At 59.2% G+C, this 25,629-nt stretch overlaps 1 protein-coding gene across 4 annotated transcripts in view; it reads right to left on the reverse strand.

Moving 5' to 3' along the window:
- The window catches only part of GSE1 (Gse1 coiled-coil protein), a 388,875-nt gene extending 365,747 nt beyond the window's left edge, over positions 1–23,128 (reverse strand). Inside the window, exon 1 of one of the 4 annotated variants that reach the window (XM_044255618.1) lies at positions 20,956–23,128. In XM_044255618.1, coding sequence (XP_044111553.1) covers positions 20,956–22,824 — 1,869 coding nt within the window. In that variant the 5' untranslated portion in view covers positions 22,825–23,128. The remainder of the gene's footprint in view (positions 1–20,955) is intronic. The other 3 variants (XM_044255616.1, XM_044255617.1, XM_044255615.1) reach the window with 3 other exon arrangements.
- Between the last annotated feature and the right edge of the window lie 2,501 nt (positions 23,129–25,629).

Here is a 25,629-nt window from a genome sequence, read left to right on the forward strand (position 1 = left end):
CCCCAGGCTTCTCAATCGTGGAAAAATCCAAGACAGGGACATTCTCTCCCGGTCACCGAAACTGAGAGGCGCCCCTACTCAGGGCGCCGCGATGCCTGTGCGTCCGCTCAACACAGACGCCCAACCCTTCCCCAGGCCCTGAGGCCAGAAGTCCTGAGACCCGGAGTCTCCCCCACTCCTTCCGCAGCGAGGCCCGCCTAGCCTGCCGGCTGCTCTACCTGAGCTCCGTCCCCGCCGGGTGTGAACGTTCACGTGTTCCGTACACAAGCACCACGGCGGCTGACGAGAGGGGGCCCCACCGGGTGTTCCAGAAAATACAGCCTCCGCACAGAAGCCCCTGTCTATGGGGCTGAAAAATCCAGAGGCGCTCCTGGCTCCAAAAGCATCCAACCAAGACCTACAGACCAGAAGTGACTGAAAAGCAGCTGTTTACGCTTATTAAAACAGGGCAGAGGCTCTCATTGTCTGCGTCCTTCCCGCAGTGGTCGGGGTGCTGCAGGGGCCTGGGGCTTCCTGAATGTTCTCTGTCGGGGAGACAGTCGTGGGGTCACGCTGCAGCAGACGTCCGGATTCTCTGCCCCCCTTCACACGCGCACATACTCATACACACATGCACACACCCCCACCCCACACACATGAGTCTTACTTCCTTAGAGCGTAGATAAGCAGTACATACCCGGAAAGCTGGCAAAACTGTGATGCAGACAGAGACAGCTACGTGCCACAGGGCAACGTTCCAAGACTCTGAACTCAGAGCTACAGCCAGGTCCCAGGTCTGCAGCCCGTCCACTGTGGGACTCAAGGCAAGTGACATAACCTCTCTGGGCCCCAGGAAACCACAGAGCTGTGAGGTCACACCCAGCGCTCCCTTCTCAGCCACCACTCGGGCCTAGGCCAGGGCCACGGCCGCTGGCTCCCAGTGGTCTCTGCCGGGCCCCCTCCTCCTTCCAGCTTGGCCTGCCCAACGCCACACAGAAAAATTCTCTTAAAACCGCTTTTGTTAGGTTGCCTTCAGCCCTGGCTTCAAACACACAATGGCTTTTTATTGCCCCAGTGAATGGAGCCCAACCTCCTTTGTTGGTTTCAGAAAGAAAAATCTTATATTAAAAATAATAAATCACCTGAAATGTTGTCAACCTAAGACAGCTGACTTCCCCTCCTTGTCCACAAGGCACACACGCAGAGGCACATGGCTGTGATCACGGCGGGTAGACAGATCTGGATCCCACTTCCCACATGTCATGTCACTCCATAGCCTTTCCCATGCTGGGCAAGAGCCTCCACATTCATCGGAGGGCTGCTGGCCCCACGGCCAGACACATCAGAGCAATCGATGTCCTCAGCACTCAGAATCTCACACCACAGTGCGTCTGACCAAGCAGTTCCTGAAATATACTGTGCATAATGGCAATCTGTCCTCTCTTTAGAGGGCCATTAGTGTACGTCAGAGCATTAAAGGCACTGATAAGGGGCGCCTAGGTGGCTCAGTTGGTTAAGCGACTGCCTTTGGCTCAGGTCATGATCCTGAAGTCCTGGGATCGAGTCCCACATCAGACTCCCTGCTCGGCAGGGAGTCTGCTTCTCCCACTGATCTCTCTCCTCTCATGCTCATGCTCTCTCTCTCTCTCAAATAAATAAATAAAATCATTTAAAAAAAATTTAAAGGCACTGATAAGTCCTGCAGCACACAACCCTGTATTGATTTCTTTAACCCACAGTTCCCAAACATATGTAAGCAAGGAAAGAAGAGTCACCTCAAAACCTGAGTCATTAGTGTTCCTTGGCACACATTTGGGGCATGCTAAGTGTCCGAGGTCACCTCCTACCCAGAAATGTTCCCAAATGCCCCCTGCTATCTTCCTCGTAATCCTCATAATCCTGAGCCTGGTACTTGTGATCAAAAGTGTCTTCTGTCCTTTCACCTCTTGGAAGAAGAAGCTCATTGTCGTCCCTGTCACATGTAGACCTGAGGGGAGAGACTCAGACCAGCCCCAGACCAGCTAGCTGGGGGACGTTAGGCAAACTGTTCACTTCTGAGCCTCAATGTTCTGGTCTGTGAAACAGAAGCCCACAGCCCAGCACCAACATGTTCCGGTTCTAGCCGGTCCGGGTTTTCAGCTCACAGCTGCCGCAGAGACCAGTGGGATTACAAGTCTAAGAACAGCAGCGAAGAGTAAACGTGACTTTTTTTCCCCAGAGTAATTCAGGGATGTGGGGGTGAGAATGCCTGGACATGAAGCCCAGCTCTGCTGCGCCCTGGCGGGCTGGTCCTGGCCAAGGCCTTGACCCTGAGCCTCACTTCCTCCCTGTAAAATGGAACAGGCCACAGAGAGAGCACACACAGAGACACACACACACAAAGATACCCAGACACACACACTCAGAAACATACTTACACAGACACACACACAGGCATACACACACACAGATACACACACACGGACACAGAGACACACAGACACACACATACAAGTACGTATAACACCGGGGATTGTGTCAAGGTCAGTATGCTGCTGAGGACACTGTCCTATGGTTATGCAAGATGTCACCACCGGGCTAACGAGGCAAAGGGTACACAAGCTCTCCGTCTGCTCTTTCTCACAGCTGTACGTAAATCTATGACGACCTCAAAATGAGTTTTTTTTTTTAAAGGAAACAGACTCACACCTACAGCATGGGGCCAGCACAGATACTCAACCAGCGGGTGCGTTTATCACTCCCTCTGGGCTGCCTCCCTGCCCCGTGGGTGTTCAGCAAACAAACCTTGAAGAACGGAGTGGGCGGAAGAGAACACAGAGCATCTCGTGGGTGCTCAAGAGTTTTCCCCATTCTTTGGATAAAGCCTTGAGAGCCCGGAGAAATGCACTCCTTGAGGCTGATTTGCTGGGGACACCGTCCCTGGGGGGCTCCCGTGGCCCCACAGCAGCTGGAGCCGGGTGGGGAGCAGGCAGCAGGCGGGCAGAAGCACTCTCGTTTGGGAAAGCGTTTATTCAGGTCCCCACCTCCTTCCCAGAAGGGCGGAGGTGGCTTCCAGCCCCAGCCCAGGTGCGAGCTGGGCTGCTCCCACCCCTGCCTGCCGCCTCCTGTCCCCGTCCTTTGTGACAGACGGCCGGTCCAGGCAAGCCGCGGAGAGGCTGCCAAAGACAGTTTCTCCCTCCTGGTCTCACACCCCTCGGGCCACTTACTGCACAGGGAGCAGGGAGGCTCAGAGATCCACTGCCCCCCCCCCCGGGCTCCCTGCAGCCTCACAAGGCAAGGCCAGGGCAGTCCAGGAGGTCACTCGGTAGGAAGCAAAGGGTGGGAGCCGGGGTGGGGGACAGGCCCGGGGTGGGGGACAGGCCCAGGGCGGAGGCCTCCCAGAGGCAAATGAGGTTCAAGAAGGCTTACTGCAGAGCTGTCCCTACCTGGGAAAATCCAGAAACAACCTTGGTGTGGGGCAGCAGGTGACCAGGGGTCGCTATGTAACCAATAAAACTCCTTTTTCTCCAAGGATGGAGAGTGCAGGAGGAGTCTGGGTCAAACGGCTGGTGCTCTGCTCTGAGACGTTCTGACCTGCTCACGCTTCCGCATGAACACCGCTACTATCCCACTTTCCAGATCGGGAAATTACAGCACAGAGGGGTGATGTGACTAGCTCAAGAACACACAGCTAGTGAGGGTTACAGCCCAGATTTGAACCCAAGCATCTTGCTCCCGTCCCCAGTCTCAGTCCCACTAGGAGGCAGGCACAACACCCCACATGGAAACGGTACATGGTGTGGCCGCACCCACAGTAGTGTGTGCACGCACACGCCCGCGCACAGAGACCACGGCTGGGAGCTCCGGCTTTCGCAACGACGGGAGACTTTTCTCACTTCCTTTCTGGCTCTATCTTCAGAGTTTCTAGCACAGAACAAGTCAGACTTCAAGCAAAGACTAAGGACCGTCAGGTAAGCCGCCCCTGATACCCTTGGTGCCGCCTCCCCCCTCTTCCCAGGCATGTTCCCCCCCAACACCCACACACGCTCTGGAAACTTCGGGGGCTCAGGCCTTCCAGGCCACCCTATCATACCCACGCCGGGAGCTCGTCGGGAGCTCGAGGGGATCTTCTCTGGCTAACACACGTCTGTAGTTCTAGGGCAGGACCCACAGCTCTGTTCTGCTGCAAGGTCTCCAGGCGAGGGAGCCACGGGGGGAGGCAAGGCCCTTTTCCCTGGGAAGATATTAAAACGGTGCTTGTAACAACTTTGGGAAATGTTAATGCTGGGACGTGAAGCAAGAGCAAGACGAACAGCTGTACGGAGAGCTTCGCTTGGACTTGGGAGAAAGAAGGCGCGGACCATGCGTGGGGGGAACCTATGACGGTGGGGACAGGAGCTGTCTCTGAGCTGAGGCTGGGCAAAAACGTCTCCGTTGTTCCTCCTCTGTACGTCCACAAGCTCTCCAACAGTCACACAGTCGTGATGTAAACTTAACAGCCCTTCCTGCCAGGGACTATGCCAAGTGCTTTACACGCACCAACCCCCCCAACCCGTCTTGGAGGCGGATCCGATCACAAGTGTTTTACAGATGAAGAAACTAAGGCACCGAGATGGAAAGTTACTTGCTCAAGACCACACAGTAAGTGCTGGAGCTGGGATCCGTCCCTTCCAAATTGAAAAAAAAAACAAAAAAAACACAAAAAAACCGGTGTGTGTGTGTGTGTGTGTGTGTGTGTGTGTTAAAATCCTATTTTGATACAGGGGCTCAAGAGTGGGAAAGAACTTTAATATTTACTGAATGTGTCCGGATATAGAAACGTGCCCACCCGCCCTGCTCCCCGTTGAAAAGCAGGTCACACGTAAGAATCCCCCCTGCACTGCTGCCGGTGGGAGGCGGAGACTCTGTGCTGCAAACAGCCTGTCGGGTCCCTGGATGGCTGAACAGGGTTAGGACTGGACCCAGCCACGCCGGTCCTAGGTAAACACCTGAGAGAAAAGAAATACTTCGACGCAAAAACCTGGGCGTGGGTGTTCACAGTGGCATTTGTGGCAACAGCCAAAAAGGGGCAGAGACAGTTCAAATGCCCACTGGCAGATGAAGGGACCAAACGCAGCAAATCCACACGCCAGAACACCACTCAGCCGCAACTGGGGGCGAGGCGCCCACACCCGCTATACCGCGGCTGGACCTGGATGACACTTGGCGAAGCTAGAGAAGCCGGACACAAGAGCCTACGTGTCGCATGTTCCATCTACAACAAGTGTCTAGAACAGGCCCATCCAGAGAGACAGAGTCGTCAGGGACTTGGGGGGAGGGGAGGACGGGGTGTCTTTCAGGGGTGATGCAGAATGTTCTACTAAGATTAGACGGTGGTGATGGCTGCCCCATTCTCTGAGTATAATATGACCTCTGAATTGTACTCTTCAGAAGGGCACATTTTAGAGCAAATTATATCCCAATAAAACTGCAGGTAAAACAATTCTTTTAAAGAAGGGGGCACCTGGGTGGCTCAGTCGGTTAAGCGCCCAACTCTTGATTTCGGCTCAGGTCACGATCTCAGGGTGGTGAGATCGAGTCCCACGTCAGGCTCTGTACTGGGCACGTAGTCTGCTTATGATTCTCTCTCTTCCTCTCCCCTCCTCTGCACCCATCCCCAAAGACAGATAAATAAATAAACAGAATGCCAACTCCTACAGGAAAAAACCTCCCATAGCTCAGAGGGGTAGCACCAGAGGTGGAGGGGCGGAAGGCTCATAGAAGGATGCTGTCTGCCATCTGGCCTCATCCCCATAAGTGCCTTCTTTGTACTCCGGGTCTGGGGATCTCATGGCCCCTCAAATCGTGAATGCTAACAGATCAAGATACCTGTAGCCAGAGGGACAGCCTTGGCTGATGAAGCGGAGAGGTCCCAGGACACCAGCATCCTGCCTCAGTCTCTGAACAGTGCCCCAAGTTCAAGGGTAAGTCCCTTTCCCTCCCAGGTCTCAGAGTCTTTGACAAAGTGACGGCTTTTGTGCTCAAGAATCTCTGTGCTTCCTCCCAGTTCTAGGATTCTGAAGGGACACTCTTGAGATTTGCCGTAAATGCAAAGACAAAAGAAACAGAAGTTTCAATCACGGTTATAAAGTATACTTCATCGCAAATTCTATCTGTGTGACAGATAAAATATACATCGTAGCCTGGGAGGGACACAAACCTTCTTAACAGTGAATACTTTGTATAATAAGAAATGAAACATGACATTCCTAGGTGCTTATGTTCCAAATAAGAGAGCCACCAATATAATAGAGAGAGCTGTCAATCCTCTACAGTCTGTGGTTCTAACGTAATGCAGTTTTCTCAGCGGCATTAGCAAACGTTTAAGTCTAGTATCTGTCTTACTTACGCAAGGCTGGATAAAGCCTCCCCAGGTGCAAGGACACACCACCTTGACTACCACAGAGGTCACAGGGCAGGCAATAGACAGAAATCGCTCTCATTTCCACTGACAACACAGAGAGAGGAGATTGGGCATGGAAAATGTTCCTGTAAGCATTAATAACCTGGAAAAAGCCCAGTGGTCTCATGAACATTTCATCTTGTCTTACAGAAAAAAAAAAAAACAAGAGAGGGTTCAGGCGCAAAAGACATTACATTGCAAAGGCAAATGGGCTGGCTAAAAACCTTATAAAAGGCACAGTCTCTTAAATATAAAACCTTTTAGGAGATCAGTCAAACTGATAAACCCCTAGCTAGGTGGATCAAGAAGAAAACGGGAAGGCACCAACGACCAGTAGCAGCAAAGAGGGGGCATCACTACAGACCTCACAGACATTAGAAAAACAATAAGAGAGTATTATAAAGAAGTGATGCCCATTAACTTGACTACCAGGATGAAAATGATAAGGTCTTTGAAAAACATTAATTACCAGAACTGACTCTAGAAGAAACCTCACAGAAGAATTCTCCCTCGGCACATCAAGACAGTGGCCAAGTCTCTTATCCATCGAAGAGCGTAATTCAGGGAAAGGTTACTGACTGGAGCTGGTTTTTAGACATGGACAAAGCTGGTTTGTGTTGGCAGAGATGTCTCAAAGAACTTTTATTTATGGTGGTTTTTAAAAACTTATACTTAATGCCATCTTCGTTGTTTCTCTCGCTGCCCCCCAGCCCCCTGCTCTTATCTTCTCTGAGACTCTGATCTTGCCAACAGTGCTTCCGCCAGCTGTGGTGCTCCTCAGGAATGCCACAGCCACGGACAGGCGAGGAATCAATACATAAAAGAAAAACCAGGGGAGGGTCAAAGGATTCCAAATTCCCTCTCTTCCTCTCCCCTCCTCTGCACCCAGCTACTTTCTCTATCTAGTGGGAGAGACAGGGCACACCCATGTGAGGCGCTCCAAAGACCACATGGGACCACATATTAGAGAGTGATAATTTATTAGCAAGTGTGAAACAGCTGCATACAGATAAGTGCCTAGGGCAGCCAGGAGTGAAGAGAACCTTCGGCTGGCAGCAGTTAGCAGAGAAGGCCTCCTAGAGCAGGAAACAGGCAGAAAAGTGGAAGAAAGAACAGGTGTCAAGACAGAATGATGGGAACAAGTGTGGCGTTCTCAAGGAATAATGAGGGGCTGGCTCGCGTGCACAGTTTACGAGTCTGTGTACAGGTAAGTGCACCTGTAACAGTGGCTTTTTACTTTTGGGGGGACACACAACCCGGTGAGAGTTACTGATCTTCTCCCCAGGAAAATGCATCCATGCATCTGACTTTGCGTGGAGTTCTGAGAGTTAAGAAATGTGCACATGAGAATGGGGATATAGTACCGAGAATAGTGGGTCTTTGTAAATTCTCCTAACTCGACTCTATAATGTCCCCCCTTCCTGGGACCTGTCTCCCCCAGGGCCCCTCCTGGTTCACCCCGTTCCACTAACAGGGTCCAGACCCCTGTGTGTTTGAGGTCCGTGGCTCAGCTCTCTGTAACGCAGAGGACTGGGGAGGTAAGTGAATGACAAATCACAAAAACAGTTAAGAGTCAACATTCACGGAGCCGGTGCTCTGGGCCAAGCCACACATCCGCTACTATGATTCTCACGTAACACCCCAGACAGACAGACAGACAAGCAGTCAGGTGGCATGTGCCTGCTAATGCCACCAAAGGCCAACATAGGTGTTCTCAGGGTCCGGAGTCCCGGGAAGGACCATCCACCACTCACCTCTCAGATGAACGCGGGGAGCCCAGAGAAGGAATGATGGGAGCTGGGGTCCCAGGTGCTCTGGGCTCTGCTTCCGGGTTTCTCATCCCCCACACTGCCACCTCTTAGACAACGGAGGCCACAATGGGTGGCGATGGTCATTTTGAACGGGGTCTGGATTCTCTGCAGCGGCGCCAAGGCTCATGGGAGATTAACCAGGGGCTTCTGCTATAGGCTATGGCCCCAGTTGAGGCTCACAGGTCCAGGCGAGGGGCGCACAGCATGTTCATTCCAGGGGATCTGGAGGCTGTGAGTGGGGCCTTAGATTCCTCCCTCCCATCCTTCCTCTGCTCCCACTGACTGGTCACCACTTCCGGAGTCTTGCCAGCTCGCTAGGCCCTCCACGAGGGACTCTGCCCGGTGACATCCCCAGGAGGGAGGTCCTGAGATTGTCCTGGTATATGGGTGAGGGGCGTGAGGCTCAGAGAGGCAGAGTGACATGCTGAGGACCACACAGGGAGCGAGGTGCCTACAAGATGTGACTCCAGATCGCCGGTAGCCGAACCCCACCACCTGCTCACAGAGAGCGGACCAGTACGACCTTCCCTGCAGCCTTGGTCTCCCCATCGGTCTCAGAGGAGTGACACGGTGCTTACTCCAGGTTTCGGACGGGTGGCTGGGAGGGGCACACGGGGCAGAGCGGAGCAGCCCTTCTGAAGGGGAGAAATCTGGGAGGCAGGTGTCCGATGTCCTTGTCTCTCTCTCCAGAGCAGAAAGGCCCCTGGGCCTGCAGGGCTCTCAGCCCGGTGGGCGGGTGCCCAGACCCTCCCTGGAAGGGGTGGGGTGCGGAGCCTGGCCCTGCTCCCAGCCCTCCCCCCAGCCAGGGCCTCGGAGCTGCATGGCTGGCAGCTTCTGCTGACGCGGTGTTTCGCTGGATTCCGGCCCTGGGGCCACTGCAGCCAGAATCACGCGCGATTCCGTCATGCCCCCTGGGGCCCAGAGCCAGCGTGTCCGCGAGACGGCTCCCTGCATCCCAGCCCCGGACCCAGAGAGGACAGAGGCCAAAGCCATCCATCTCAAGGGGCAAGGTTCCCTCCCGGCCCTGGGTGTGGCTGGGTCGCTGCACTGGACCCAACTAGGGTCCAGCCCCACTCAAGGGGACCAACCTCGTGGAGTCCCTGCAAGGTCACCAAGGGGCCCAGCAGGAGAGACGAGGGCCGACTTCCCTCACTCACAGGGTCGGGAAGATAACGTCTTGCCAGCATCGAATGTGTGGCCACTGTCACTGCGGCTATTGATTGCCATTACCATCACACACGTGTCTCTGCATCTCACGGAACACAAGGCCCGGACTCGGCTCCACCCGGGAAGCTTTCTGCTCGTGGTCCTGCCCGCCGCGCGCTCTGCTTCCCTGGCTCTGCAGCTCTGCAGCGTCTGGCACACAGTAGGGGCTCTGGGAAACCCTGCTGGGTAGAACCCCCACCACCACCACCCTGGCTGATGCCCCCCATATACACCCGCAGCAAAGGCGCCCCCTTCCGTGTCAATCCCCCATACACACATCTCCTAGGCAACGCCCCCCCCCAGGCTCCCTGCAGGGCCCCAGAGTTTCCCAGAATGCCCTGCAAAGGCAGAGGCAGCTCTTCCCCGGAACTGGGGAGCTGGCAGGCCCCCAGCGCAGAGTCCCTAAGGAGCTCCAGACCGTGGGCCTGGCTGGGGTGAAGCCACCAGGAGGCGGATTGGGCCCAAGTTCCAAAAGGCCCCCATAGACCAGGGAAGCCAGGGAGCAGGGAACATTTCTCCTGCCGCCCCGAGAAAAGCTTTCTCCATTGGAGGACTCAGAAAGTCTCCCCAGCACACTCGGAACAATCTCACCAAACGGGGTGGGGAGGGTTAGGAACTCCAGAGCAGAGTCTGGCGAGAAGTTTCCTGAGTGTGTTCCAAGCATGCTCAGCTGAGCTCCCGTAGGCTGCAGGCCAGATGCCGGGCTCCTGGGGGGTCCTCTGCGGAGGGCGGGCGGGGACACGGCTCTGGCCCTCCGACAAGGATGACATCAAAATGCAGGCACCCAGAAAGTTACCGGGAAGGGGCTTCTCTCAGACCCAGCGCCCCGGAGCAGCTGCTGGGGCAGAAAGAGCAGCCCCTGCCCTTGCCCTTGGCCCTGTCCCACCCCGCCAGGCGTGTGGCTCTGGGGAACTCACTTCCAGCCGGTGAGCCTCAGGAGCCTTGATTTTCAGATGGGGGGTACCCCAGGTAAGACAGACTTCCGGAGCTCGCCGCAGACAGAGGGGCGCACGTCCCTGTGACGACAGGGCAATCTGCCAGCAAGACCATCATAAATATGCCGAAGCCCCCCAGATTCACGAAGTAATAAAAGCTGACCAAGTTAAGAGGGAGAAGGCACAAATCCAAACCGTAGTAGCTACTAACACCCTCCCCCAGAGAGCGTGGTGCGGCGAGCACGCACACGGCCAGGAGCGCGAACACCGGTGCGGGGGGAGGCAGGGAGGGTGCCAGGGCGAGCCCGTGTGCGCTCTGCGAGGAGGGGACAGGAGGGAAGAGAGAGGGCCTGGGGGAGTGTGGGAGATAAGGTGAGTGTGCGGGGGTGTCGGGAGGATGCAGGGGCCCTGGAGGGGGCCGGGGGATGTCAGAGGAAGAAGGGCGCCCCCGACTGCCCTAGCTCTCATGCCATCCTTGGGGACTCGCTGCCTCGCGGATCAGCCGGCCTCCAGCAACACCCGTCTCCGCCACCTGCCTTCCTGGGGGCCCACCCTAAAGCCAGTCCTTAAAACCCCCGGAGAGAGGTCGGGCTCGTCCGTCATCTGACAAGTGACAAGTTAACGGGCAAGCCAGGGTCAGGGTCGCCCGTTAACGGAGGCGGTCAGCAATCACGCAGCGCAGGAGCGCACGACACCAGGCTCGCCATTGCCCTACCCGGTTTTGAAAAGACAAGAAAAGCTCCTGCTGCCTCAAGAAGGGAAGGAGGGTCCCGCTACCAACCAAGCCTCCTGCTCACACAGAGCGCAAGAAGGTGGGGAAAGAGGCTGCTGGGGGACAGTCTGACACCCCGCCACCCCCATCCCGGGGCCTGGTTTCTCTACGGCCGGGCCGAGGGGACAGTGGCCAGCTTTTGTACCTGGCTGGGGATGGGCAGGTCCGCGGGCAAACCCTCAGCTCGTGCACAAGAGGGGAAATGCGTGCCCTTCTCCTCTGCAGCAACACCCCGACCACGGGCCCATGGAACAGACTGAGCATCTGCAGGGCCGATGGCCCGGGGACACCCAGCCCCCTTCCCCCCATCCCCCTGGGGGGCCCCAGGGCCGAGCTGCGTTCGGCAGGGATGGCGGCCCCTAGGCCCCTGGGGCAAGCAGCTATATGAAAGGAGCAGAAGGCTGGGCTCTGAACACTGCAGGCCTCCCTCGGGCAGCGGCCCCCGGATGTCGCACAATCACACAAAAGAAAGAACAGCGCACGACTGTGAGAAAGGCCCTCTGGAAGGAGGACGGCAATCCTGGAGAAACGCAGCCACTCAAAGGAGTCAGATTAAAGGAGCCGGGGCTGCAGCCAGGGGCAACCCAGGCTCTCAGGCCCTCAGAGCCTCTGCTGCCTGAAGGCTCCTCCTAGCCTCCCCGGTCTCAGTGGCCCCTGGGCTGCAGTCTCCAGGGCCCCCTATCCTGCTAGGCCCATGCCTGCCTCCCACCTGCGTGTGGCCAGCCCATCAGAAGCCACACAAGCCTCTTAATCCCCATCTGCAAGCCCCCGTCAGGAAGCCAGAGCCGAGGTTTACAGGGCAAGGACGGCCTGTAACACGCCGCTGCCGTGCGTCAGTGCTCTGACCGCTCCCCGGTCCTCCAAGGCCCTTGAAGGAAGCTGGTCTGGGACACCCACGGCAGCCTCCTGTGTGGCTAAAGCAGGATGGGGCTGGATAAAGGCCAGGTCCCTGGCAGCCCTGCACCATCTTCAGGAAGGGCTGCTCTACCCCCAGCAGGGGGACAGGGACAGGCCCCATAGAGCCAGACCACCCTGTTCTCACGCGGTGGCCCAGTCCCACGGTTTGCCCTTAGTAATTTGATCCCAACTCCCAGGTTTACAAGCCGAGGCCTCTTCATCTGAAGAATGGGGCTCCTGCCACCTCCCCACAGGGCCGTTCACCCCACCCTTCACGGTCAGGGGACTAAGGGTCAGCCGGGGGAGGAGGCTGGCCTCTTAGCCAAGGTCGCCCAGTTAGCTGGTGGCAGGAGAGCCAGTGACAGGACCCACTGGGGTCCTGGGCTGATGGCCCATCGGTGGGCAGCTGCAGGAAAGGGAGCCGCGAGGGTCAGTGGGACCCAGAGGGCAGAGGCGAGCTGAACCTAACTTACGGCGAACTTCCATCTGCTCCAAGTTTTCTATCACAAACACATAAGATTTCTCATGTAAAATACAGAACAATCAGAAAATACCTTTAAAACACTGAAGTTTCTTCCTACGGTGTCACCAACTGACAGGCAACGTCCAAATAACACATGAGGAGGATAAAATGTGGACATTTTGAAAATGGCATTACCGCCATATAAATCCCCAAGGATGAAGATTTCTCCATAGTCAACATTTACTTAAATCCTACCCATTTATAGGACCTCCATCGGTGACCCCCCTCGTAGGCAGCCTTCCCTGACTCCCACTCCCCTCCAGGCCAGGTCCTGGCTGAGCCCTCAGCCCTCCCGGTGCCGAACCATACGCACCACGTCCACCCACAGTTCCCCCACCCCACGGGGCGGCACCCGGGCATCTCACGCTCCCCCCGGCCCGGCGTCCTGGCATCTCCCGCTCCCCCCCGCCCGGCACCCGGGCATCTCCCGCTCCCCCCCGCCCGGCACCCAGGCATCTCCCGCTCCCCCCCCGCCCGGCATCCTGGCATCTCACGCTCCCCCCCGCCCGGCATCCTGGCAGGGGGCAGCACAGCAGTTCAATCTCCTCTCTTGACTCTCACCAAACAGACCTCCAGGGGGGAACAGGTGCCCCCAGATGTTCCTGCTCCCGCCCAGGGTCCCAGCAAGCCTGCCCTGGCTGACCTGAGCTCAGTTCTGATGGTCATCGTTGCGCCTTCCATCTGAGGCTGCCGGCATCACTTGAAGGAAACCCAGCCCTACAAAGGTTTCCATGCCGGCTTCCACACCAACCCGGCTGGTGGCAGAGAGCGACAACCCAGGGCTGGGGCGGCCAGTGCCGGGCAAGTAACCTGAGAGCCACTGGACTCAGCCAAGCCAGACCTCGCCGTCGGGGCCTCCTCCATGCAGCTCCTTAATCCCGCTCCAGCCCACGCGGCCAGAAAGTGGAGATGGCTACAGCTTGGCAGGTGTGCAGAAGGCCAGGGGCCTGGTCACTCATCCACAGTCTGCTCCCATCTTACAACAGAAAACAGACCCAGACAGTGCCTGAGCCCACTGTGAGTGCAGGCACCAGAATTGGGGCTTCTGGTTTTCCGGGCTGGAGGCAGAGTAAGTCCAAGGCTCCAGAAGCAAGGGCACCCCCTTCCCGATCCTTACAAGACACCCCTTTCTCCCAGAGAGAAGACCGACCCCCATCTTCCAACACCAATTCGGCATCTGGAGACCCAGGCTGGGAGGTGCGGCTTTGGTCAGTGAGCAGACGAAACCACCTAAGCCCTGCCGTGTCCTTAAAACCCCCAGGGGAAAGCAGAACCCAAAGGGTTAAACAGAATTTCCGGATGACCCCGCAATTCCGCTCCCGGGTATCCACTCAGGAGAAATGCACAGAAACAGAAAGGAAATTCATGGTTGCTGGCGGGGAGGGACAGGCAGTGACCACGCCAGGCATGAGGCTTCCTTCGGTGGGGACAGAGACGCTCTGGAGGAGACAGGGCTCAGGGCGACACAGCTCTGTCAACGCACCAAACCTCATGGAATCGAACTCAACGATGGACTCTACAGTGTGTGAATGACATCTGCACTGAAAACCACGGTAAACAAACACAGCGTCCTGTCAAGGTCAGGGGCAGGAGGCCTGCCTGACGGGCCCCTCCCTGCCCCGACACCCCAACTTCCTCATCCCAAGGGCCACACCTCAGGCCCCTGCCCAGACCGTCCTCCTGCCTCAGGGGACGGCCCCCAGCCGCCCGCTTCCCCCTGGCCACTCCGACCCCTGTTTCAGCCCCTCCCTGCACACCATTGGGTTTACTCAAGGGTGGGACCCCGATGCCCAGAACGGTGCCTAGGACAAAGCAAGTGCTGAGTAAAGACAGACAGAGTGGAGGAATGGAATCCTTTTCGTGACCATCACAGCTTCTAAGATAAAAGTCCCGAACTCCTGGGCTATGCTTACAATGGCTTCTATCGGCAGCTCTTACCCCAGTGCTAGAGCCTTCTAGAAGCTTTCAAATACCAGGGCCACCAAGGCCACCCCTCAGAGATTCTGATTTAAAAGTCTGGGGTAGGGCCTGGTCACTGGTATTATGACATCCACATTGATTCAAACTCACATCCCTTCACTGCCGACCACTCCTACAACATCAACCTCCTCCCACTTCGAAAACCTATTTAAGGGTCTCCAGCAAACCCCACTCCCCACATCCAGGCCTTTGCACATACTCTCCCCACCAGGAGCACAGGACTCCTATGTGGACCTGGCTGAGCCCTTCTCGGCCTTCAGGACATAACTTAGATGTGACCTCCTCCAGGAAGCCTTCCCTGAACATACCAGTTTCCCATCCTCCTGTGAGCTCCCTGCAGACCCCAGCGCAGAACCTAACACACTGCACAATCACGCCTGGAGCTTTTCACCACCCCCTCCTACATGAGCACCCAAGGGCGGGGCCTCTCAATTCCACACCGCTGGCACGCAAACATGTGCTGAGCTCATGGGTAGAATGTGTGGCTCTCCAGGTGTGTTTCCCCAGGGCAGCTCCGGACAAGGGCAGAAGCATGAGCAGGGATGAGAGGCAGAACTACAGCTGTGTCCCGGTCACGGGACCGCCAGAATTTCTTTCAAAACCTCTACATCTAATTAGCTCATATTACTGAAAAAATAACTGGCATACGGTGGCATTAGCTTGTGGTCTTGATGCTCCAGGTGTAGTGCTGCCCCCAGAACGGTGACCCATGAAGTTTTTCTGACCCTAACATGGGGCGGAATATCATGGGGTTTGGGGGGCCCCCCCGCATTTCATCCTGAATTTAAAACCTAGACCCCATGAAAGGGGGAGATACTGAACCCATCTGCGAACGTCCAGGGACAGGATTCACGGGTGTGGGGAGGACCCCACAGCTGGCCGCTGCCACTCCGGACACCGCATGAACGCTTCACTGGGGCTAAGGGAGGCGATCGTAAATGTTCCCCCCACAAAACAAGAAAAGGAGCGACACGGTGAGACGGTCGTGATCATCCTGTAACAGGCGTACTCGTGCAGCAAACCAACATGCCGCGTCTCCAACTCCCACAGTGTTGTGTGCCCACCGTCTCTCAATGCAGCCGGAAGAAAAGAAAAGAAAATCCAGAAAACCTAGACCCCCGGAAGGCGCTCTCGCCTTCCCAACCCCACAGATGAGACCGCCAGCCCGTGACTGGATGTTTTACCTCCAAGTCTGGACACGCTCCTCATCCTTCTCGCCGGTTCCAGCCACCCGCCCACCAGACCTCACCGGTGGGATGCAAGCCGCCTGTGACTCCCGAAGACCAGACTTTTCACTTGGGCAGACGGGGAAACTGTGCGAAGGTCATGTGGCGAGCAAAAGCTCCTTCCACGACAGCCCATGAAGGTCCCACCTGGGGCCACGTGCCCATCGGAAGCCGAGTTCCCAGGTGCTCTTCCTGAAGGGCCAAAGTGTCACCCCTTTCCACCATCCCAACCAGGCTATGGAGGCAGAAGTGATGAACCCGAACTCCAGATGCAGGCGCGTCCCCGGCCCAGAAAACGTGCCAGCGACACTGGCAAGCCTGCCCACGGCTTACAAACCCTCCAGAGACAGTCCCAGGGAGTTAACCTTCCAAGGGTAAGATCCCCAGAGACCTAACCAGGGAAGGGGCGGGTAGGCCTGGAGTATTCTGGACTTGGCCTCCCTGCCGCCCTGCCCCTCCCTGCTTCCAGGGAAGGCTTGAGTTCTGGAAACCTTCTGCCTCCACTTCCTCTCTCCCAGGTGTCCCCAATCGCCTGCAGGTTTAGGACAAGGCGTCTGGAGAGTTTACTCCTCTGAGCAGATGGCTCCCAATTGGCCAAGAAAAGCCCAGCCCTCCCCTTGGAGGAGGAGGTGGTGGGAGCTTGAGAAAGTCCCAACGCCCAGTCACTTCCCACCTGCTGCTGGGAGAGGATGTTGGTGTCGGCCCAGCCAGGCGGCCCCCTCCAGCACCTTCTGGAAGTGTCCCCCCTCCATTCACCTCGCTTAGATGTCCCCTGAGCCTGGCCCTGGGGAGGAGGGCTGCCAGGCCCGCCCGGAAGAGCAGGGAGCCGTGTGGGCGCAGAGAGCAGGGGAACACGGGAAACAGATGTGCGGGCCGGCCCTGACAGGCGAGTGATGACAGACGCTCTCGGCAGGCCTCAGATGTCAGCGTGGAGAAAAGAAAGGGGCCTCAGCAGCAACACCTGTTCTGGGCTCGAAGGCCACGCTCCAGGGGCTGGGCCGGGTGTCCCCGCAGTGAGGGGCCGGGTGTGGCTAGGGAAACAGCTGCACGCTCTATTACCCGGAGCGCACCCCGGACGGATCACTGCAAGAGGACCGGGCGGCCAGCCCAACCCGCACGCAAGGAAAGCCCATCGATCATGCCGCAGACGCATCGGGGGCGACCCGCAGCAGGAGGTGCAGGCTGAAATCTGAACGCAGTGCTGCGGGGAGCAGAGACAAAGAGCACCACTTAGCAGCAGGGCAGCGTCCGCGGGGGGGCGGGGTGCGGGGGAGCTTTTCAAGCTAACTCCAGCCTCTCAGCTGCTCCGGAGGCAGGGGGAGGGGGTCACAGAGGCTCATGCGGGAAATTAGGACCATTCCCCACCCCCTCCCCAAGGCACTGCCACCTTTACAGTGGGAGTCCCAGAGGGGACAGAAAGGCAAGAGAGAGAAGAGGTTGGAGACCAGACACCAGAGCTGGATTCCTGGGTCCAGGGCCAGTGCTGCTGTTACTAGCTACGTGAACTTGGGCAAATTGCTTGCCCTCTCTGGACTTGCTTTTCTGCTGAGGAATGGAGACGGTGTCACCTCCCTGCACAGGGCCGCTGGGAGGATCCAGTAAGAGTGATACAGGGGAGGCACGGGGCACGGACTCTGTGACGCCATCATCATCACTATGTCCCCAGACGCTGTCTCGGGCAGCCTGGCCCACTGTGCCCCCATGCTCTGAAGGGAGGGAAACCCAGCCCCCTCCCCCAGCAGAAAGGTGGGGGGCAGAGGCTGCAACAGCACAGCAGGTGGGAGCCAACCGGAGAGGCGACCCCAAGTTACCTGCCCCTCAGGGAGAGAGAGAGGAAGGAACGTGTCCCGCATTCCCACTGTGCACCAACCGCTCCCGCTGCAAACCTTCCCGAGGAAAGATCACCTCTACCTCTCAGGTGCGGCGAGAAGGACAAGTCTGAGCCAAGGTCACCCGGCCAGCTCCAGCAGAAGGAAGATTGAAACCAGGGCTGGGTGAAGGCTGTGCCCCAGCATTCCTCCTCAGGGAAGGGGTGCCAGGCCCCTGAGAGTGTGGGCTGCAGCCTGCCCTGCCCAGCACTAACACAGCCCTGTGCCAGGTGCCAGCTCGGAGATGTGGGGGCTACGGGACAGGGCACACACACACCCCCGCCCCAGGAAGCATGGAGTCCGACTCAAGAGAAAAGCTGCAAACACGATCCCAATGGAGGGTGTCAGTGACACCTTTCTCTCCTTTCCCCGTGTTCTTTCATACTGTGTGAGGCTGATTCACTGATGAATGAACATGTACCAGGAACAACTGAGGCATCCCAGGAGGTGGCAGAGAGGAGGTTCCGGAACATGCCGTTCTGGCTCGGTGGTTTCCCGGTGGCCACCTGCCAAGGCCCCTAAGCCACTCCCCACCCCCCACCCCTAAACCCTCAAACCACACACAAGAGACAGGTAGGACCCCGGAGCTGGCTCCCACTGGGAGTCCCCCCACCAGCACTCACCCCTTGTGCCCACCCTGGTGCGGGCAAGCGGGGCAGCGGGCAGCCCCCCCCCCCCCCGGTCCGATCTGCAGGAAGTCCTGTCCTCTGCCGCCGCTGTGCCCCTCCCACTGACACTGAAGGCACAGCACTTGCCACCAGATCCCCAGCGTCTGGAACAGTGCCTGGCTCAGAGCAGGCGCTCCATAAACATTTGTTAAATGAATGGGCGGGAGGAAGGAAGGGCAGGAGGCTGCATTTCCGGCTTTCTACCGATCTCAGTCAGGCTCTCCTCCAGGCAGGAGTGGACGCTTCTCCCTCCCTCTGGCTGCCGGAGCTGGGAGCCGCGCTGCTGTCTTCCCTGCCCCCCCACCCCCACCCCGGCCATGGCCTCACCACCCACCTGGATCTCTGCCACCGTCCAGCCCTGGTTGGGTCTCTTCCCGGTGCGTTCCAACCCTTCTTTCAAGGACTTTTTCTCTCTCCCCTGTGCCTTTAACTCCAAGGCCTTCGAGTTCACTGCAACCTCATTCCCCCCTCATTCCCATGAGCTCTCCTGCCTCCCCCGGCCTCCGTGCCTCTTCTGCTGGACTCTACCCACCCCCCTGCCACACTCCACTTATCTCCGAAGGCTACACCTCTCAGGGGGTGGATGGAATGGGGCTCAGGGGTGGAAGGCCTGGGTGGAAAGCCCATCCCAGCCACCTCTGCTGGGTGTGTGACCGTTGCCCATGCCATCAGACTCCTCGGAGTCTCAATATACTCATTCGTAAGATGGGAATGACAGGACCTCATAGGAGCAAACGAAGTAACTTGCTTTAGAAATGGTGCACAAGTGAGGACGCCGGTCAGCCTTCCCGAACGGCACGCTGACCTCTTCTGGGCAGACACCAGCTTGCATTTTCGCCCCCATGGGGCTACCGTCCACCGCCACCTTCCCAGCTGGACGCTTCCCTCCAGCTCCTCCTACCCGTGAAGCCCACACCTGGCAGCTCATCAAGTCCTGATGAGTGAGCGAATCAACACAGGAAAACTCACCCCAGAGGGGATGTTCTGCAGAAAAGCACTCTGGCAAACCTCAGAGGAAGTGCTCTGACGACCCTGGGCGCCCCCATCACCAGGCCAGAGACCCCAGCCATTCTGCACACCCAGAGCCGTGCACCCAGAGGACTGACCCGTATCCCAGAACACCCTGCCCAACACATGGGGTGGACGGGAGACTTGGCTTTCTGGAGGCAGCGAGATGTCCAGTCTGTTCACATACTTGGCCCTCCAGGGGCAGGCCAGCCCAACCTCCACTCCCCAGCCAAGGAGACCAGCCCAGGGAGGGGAAGACCAGGATCACTCAGGCGCTCAGCGACCAAGAGAGAGGGCAGGCTTGGAAGCCGGGTCTATCCTGCTGCAAAGGCAGGTTCACCTCCCAGTTCTGGCCCTGCCGGAAAGTGCACACTTCAGATACCCAGGAAGAGACCCACAGGACAGACGGCCACAGGCTGCCAGTGACAAGTTCAGCATCCGCGGTGGGGAGCAATCAGCGCATCCCTTTGGAGTGAAGGGCCCACCGAAGCCCCCAGGTACATCTCTGCGGTCCAAAAGGAACACTGGCAGAGAAGGAAGCCTGGGCAGAGCACAAAGGCCCAGGGCATGCACCGGAGAGAAGCAGAAGAATGCATCCACTTTATAGACGCAACCACCGTGAACGAACCCATGACCCAGGAATCTCTGCACGTGGGCACACACACAGACAAGGGGCAGGCAAGACCAGGAGCCTCTCGAATGCATGAAACGATCATTCCTGAACAAGTCAGAGACACCCTTCCCTGTGCACAGGGCCCTTGGCTGGCCCCTCGCCAGTGGCTCCCACTACAGGCATCTCAAACAAACCAGTTCCACCATCTCTAGCAGAGATGCCCATTCAGGGCCCCCCACGGCCATCACCTACTCACCCCGACCTGCTGGGGGCAGGCCCTGCTTTGGCCTTTGGAAAGCCAGATCCACAGTGAACTGAGCCCCAGTCTGGCTCCCCCCAGGCAGGCAGCATGAAGGCAGGCACCTTATAAACGGGGTGAACGAAGCCCCCCACGACCCCTCCCTCCTCCTCCTGCACAGCTCGCTTGCAGGGAAGAAAGATTCTCTTTCCACCCGGGGAGGGGGGAACGTCTGTTTAGGCCACTGTCCCCTAGGTCCCAAACCCCCACATCTGAAAATCTGTTTCCATCTGCTGTGAAGCAACCTGAGAGTCTCAAAGAACAAGTGTGAACTTGGGGGAAAAGCTGCAGGAGCTAAGTGGGGCCGGCGCTCTAGAGTGGAGAGGAGCCGCCACCTCTGCTGCCTTTCCAGCCGGGTGGGTAAGCGCAGGGACCTCCGGGTGACCTGCACGGCCGGACTAATTACCAATGTTATCAGGCGGATGACAGACGTGCCCCGAACTTCCTCTGTTTGATGGACTCCACTGCAAACACACTCAAGTTCAGGCCTGAGCCTGCTGTTTGCAGCACTGACCTTTTCTTCCACAAGACCACTCCTGCCCTGGTCCCCCCACCAACTCCATGTGTCTCTGGCTCAGCCAGGCCCACACAGTCCCCACGCGCCAGCCCGGGGGACCCCGGGAGGGCACCTCCTGCTGAAACATATCACACAGAGTCAACATGACCTCCTCCCCTTCAGAAGAACAGAAAATAACAGGTCTTTCTTCCCTGCTGGAACCCCAGAGGCTGAAAAAGAAAACCACTGCTTACCTTCATCACTGCTGTCACTGGGGAGCTCCAACCTGCAGGCCCCTGGCGGGTGAGTCCCGGGCCTGCACACACCAGGGTCCCGCACTCCACGCAGGCGCCAATGATCAACTGCCGCCCGTCGTCCACCAGCAAGCTGTGGCTGGCTCGGAGGGTGTAGAGAAACAAGGGCAGCCGGGCCACCCGCACAGCCTTGAGCCCGAGACACCGCTTTTTCTCCTGCTGGCAAAAGAAGCACACGAACGTGTCCACTTGGTACTGCCGTGACCAGGGGCTGACGGTGTGGTGGGTGCTGCGGGCCTCGTGCTGCAGCCACTGGCCCAGGAGGTCGTGGTAGCAGAGAACGCAGGTGGCCACCAGGCCTGTGGAGTCAGCAGGCCGGGCACGCGGGGCGGGCGGGTAAACCGTGAGGAACGGAAAGAACGGCTCCTTCTCGCCCAGGCGGCTGGAGGGGTTCACGTTGAGCTGGAACTCCTTCCCAGGGCCCAGCTCGGCCCCGCAGGTGTAGCAGACAGACACGGGGCTGCCGCGGGCCGGGGCAGGTGGTTCAGAAACAGCAGGGTCTGAGGCTGAGAAAGCCTGGTGGTACCTGCCCAGGAAACCCTGCACAGAAGTGATAAGCTCCTCGTTCTGGCAGGCCCGGTACAGGGCCCAGACGTCCTCCAGGACACTGAAGCACTTGGGGCAGCTTCGGACCTCACAGCGCTTGTTGGGGCCCCGGGCGTTGGGCGGACAGGGCAGGAGGCTGAGGAAGGGGAAATGCATGGAGCCCCTGGCACTGCCATTGAGGAGCCGGGAGGCCACTGCCCGGGCATCCTGGGTACAGTCCTCCCCGCACAGGTAGCAGGCCTCCGGCAGGGTCCCAGCTGGCGGGCCATCTTCCCTGGGGAGCCTCCTGCCCTTGGAGGCCATGCCGGGGGCATGGCTGTTCAGGGGCACCACGTAGAGCCGCTGCAGGACGGGCACGCTGGCCAGCTCAAAGCTCTGCCACTGCTGCATGAGCGAGGAGAAGCAGCAGGGGCACACCAGGGTGCTGCCCCCCTCGCTGATGGGCTGGGCCCCTGGAGGGGGGCTGTGCAGCCACAAGAAAGGGAAGAAGGGCGCCTGGGCCAGCTTTTCCTGCTTCTGCACGTGGATCTGGTGCTGCGAGGCGGGCGCAAGAGCCGACCCACAAATGTAGCAGCAAAGGCCCTCTGGTGGCGCAGCCCTGCTCTCCAGGGAAGCCCAGGGGACACGGCCTGCGCTCTCCTTCTCTGGCAGGCCAGGCGGAGGCTGCTCCTTGCGGTCCTCTTCCTCGCTGGTGATGTTGATGTCACTGTCCTCGGACATGCAATAGCTCCCGCGGGTCTCCCCCCGCGGCCTGCTCTCGGGGGTCTTAGCGGCCCTGCCCGAAGGGACTCCCTTCATGCCGTCCGCGGGGGCCACCTGGACTGGAGGGCCTTGCCAAGGATCCTGAATGCCCCTCAGGACGCTGGCCCGGGCCTCGGGCGCCCAGTGCCTCCCGGCGGCCTTCCGCCTGCGCCTCCCGCCGGTCTTGGGCTCGCCGTCCCCGCGCTGCTTCGAGGGGGCCCCCTCCTCCTCCTCCTCCACGTCGCCCTGTCCCGGAGGGGGTCCCGGCGTCGGCCTCCACTCCTGGCAGCGGCCCCCGCGAGGCCCGGGCCCCGGGCGGGGGCTGGCGGCGTCGCGCACGGCCGGCTCGGTCTCGGAGAGGGGGTCGGTGTCCGACAGTTCCGACAGCTCGGAGTCCCGCGTCTCGTCGCCCGCCGCGCCGCCCAGCGCGTAGGCGACGTTCCACTCCCGGGGGGTCCCGGCAGCCCCGCGGCGCCCGCCCGCGCCCGCGTCGCACTGGTGCGGCCGCTTGAGCCAGTACATGCGCTTGTCCACCGGCGTGCGGGCGCGCTCGAACGCGGCCCACTGCTCGCCCAGGAAGCAGCGGCACACGGCGCACACCAGCACGCAGCCGTCGGCCGGGCACAGCTCGCGCGCGCCGGGCGCCGGCTCCTGCTGCTGCAGGAACGGGAAGAAGGGCTGCGCCGCGGCCCCCGCGCCCGCCGCCGCCGCCGGCTGCTTCACCTGCAGCTTCAGCTCCTTGCCGCGTCGGATGCCGCCGCCGCAGATGAAGCAGGAGAGCGGCGCGCCGCCCCCGCCGCCCCCGCCGCCCGCCGCCGCCGCCCGCTCGCCCACGGCTGCCATGAGCCGCTGCTTGCGGGAGAGCGGCGCCGGCCGCCCGCTCATGGCCGCGCCGCGTCCGCCCGGCCCCGCGCCCCGGGCCCCCGGGCCGCCCTCAGCGCCCGCTGCCGCCGCCGCCGCGCCCAACTTGGGGCATGAGCGCGCCGCGAAGTTTGGCGGCGGGCGGCCGGCGCGGGCGCGGGCGCACGGCCGCTCGCAGGGGCGCCCCCCCGGCCTGCCGAGCCCCCGGCGGCGCCGCGGCGAGCGCGCCCGGAACGCAGCGGCGGCGGCGGCGGGCCCCGGGCGGCTGGAGCGGCGGCCGCATGTGCGAGCTCCGGCGCCTGCCAAAGCGTGGGGTCATTTAATTGGGGAGGAGGGGGGCGGGGCGGCGGGCGGCGCGGAGGGAGGCGGGGGAGGGGGCGGAGGGCGGGCGCGCGGCGGGCGGGGAATCCCTCCCTCGCGCTCCCGCCCGGCGCCCGGCGCCCCGCCCCCTCGGCCCTCCCTCCCCCGCGGCCCCAACTGCGCACAATGGCTCGCCGGCTCCTATCTATTTTGTGTCCGGCCGGGAGCCGCGCGCCGTGATTCATGGCCCCAATTAGGGGCTCTCTCCAGCGCGCCCGGCTCGGGCCGTCTGAAGGGTCTCCTCGGGGACCCGCGGAGACCCATCAGCCGCAGGAGCTGCTCTTTAAGTAAAGGGCAAGCAGGACGCGGCCGGCGCCCGAGAGAGAGAGAGAGAGAGAGAGAGAGAGAGAGAGAGAGAGAGAGAGAGAGACCGAGGAGTCCCAGAGGGACTCTCGGGAGGGGCAGCGCCCTGCCGATTCGACCCCGGGCTCCCCGACCCCCTCCTCGTTTGAAAGGAGGGACCACGTGAGGGTCATTTACAGCCCTGAGCAGCCCCGGGTTGAGGCACCTTTCAGGGCCCAGTGTGCTAATTTTGGAGACAGACGGGAGAGGAGATGTCTCCTGCCTCCCGGAACACATTAGTGACGGCACCATCAGGAGGACAGGGGTCCCCAACCTGCCACGCCTTCCCCACCGCTGGCCGGCTGCCAACGCGCCCTCACCAGCAGCACAGGAAGGGTCCCGTATGTCTCTGGGCTGTGTGTTCCGGAGCAAGTGACTCGACAACTCTGGGCCCTTTCCTCCTCTTAATAAACAGCTCTGGCAGGGGATGAACTGTGCCAGGCGCTAGTCTAAGCACTTTATGTACATCAGCTCGGTTCCTGCTCCCAGTGACTCTGGGTTGAGTGCTGTCATCAGACCATTTTACAGATGAGAAAGAAGACCCACTGAGAATGTGTTCATCAGGGTCATGAGGGTCAACTTACTTTTCAGGCACAGTGGGCTGGGATTCAGCTCCAGGCACCCAGACAGTGGACTCCAAAAGACCCTGCTCTCAAGCCCCTGACTAGGCAGACATCCGGTCCATGTCACCCATCTGCTGATGGAAACTGTCCATGGCAGGGGACATGGCCAGGACCCCTCAGTCCTCCCCCCTGCTCTGGCTCAGGCTGGGAGGCCTTGTGCCAATTCGGGCCTTCCTGAGCCTCCATTTCCCATCTGGGAAAGGACACCTCTTCCAGCTTCAAAAGTCTATGAGTCTCTGACTCCTAAGAAGTTGACAGCTAGCTACCCCCAGCCTGTCAGCTGGAACCCAGAGTGAGCCTGGGGACAAAGGTGCCAGGTGGGCCCCTCTGCCCTCTGGGGCACTGACATGTAAATAGTACTCAGCTTCCCCTGGGCACAGAGGAGGGCCATGCATTATAAATAAATGCAACAAGAGGAAAGGACCACCTCTTGGGAACCTTTGGTGCATAATCTGGCGTCACAGTCTAGACTTTAAAAAAATCACCATCATCAGGGCGCCTAGGTGGCTCAGTGGTTTAAGCCTCTGCTTTCGGCTCAGGTCATGATCTCAGGGTCCTGGGATCGAGCCCCACATCGGGCTCTCTGCTCGGCGGGGAGCCTGCTCCCCCCCCCCTCTGCCTACTTGTGATCTCTCTCTATCAAATAAATAAATAAAAATCTTAAAAAAAAAAAATCACCATCATCATTACCACTACCACCAGGAATTCAGTACTGCAGGTTCTTATCCAGGCCCAGGAAAAAAGCTAGGTCAGCAAAACTGTCCGGGAGGAATGCTGGGTGGGGGGTTGTGTGTGGCTCCCCTGCTTCTGGCATTTTTCATATCTGGTGGCAGGAGGGGCCTGATCAGGCAACTTAAAGGGCTGGGGTCCTGTTCATGGTGCCCTAGCATAATCCTCAAACCCTATACAGAACAGAGAGGTTGTTGATAAAACAATGCTGGCTTAGGAAATGCAGGTCCCTGGGGGGCTGGGGGACCGTGAACCCCTGGAGGCCCAGCATGTGCTTCTTCCCACCTCTAATGTGGGCTCTCTTTGCAAACGGACTCCTGTCTCTCTCTAGGGTCTTGGCTACAGTGCCCTCCCAGAAAGGCTTCTCTGACTTCTCTGCCTCAGGTAGGTCCCCCCTGCCATTCTGTCTCAG

Source organism: Neovison vison, chromosome 7 (assembly GCF_020171115.1).
Source record: "Neovison vison isolate M4711 chromosome 7, ASM_NN_V1, whole genome shotgun sequence".
NCBI classification, from domain to species: Eukaryota; Metazoa; Chordata; class Mammalia; order Carnivora; family Mustelidae; genus Neogale; species Neogale vison.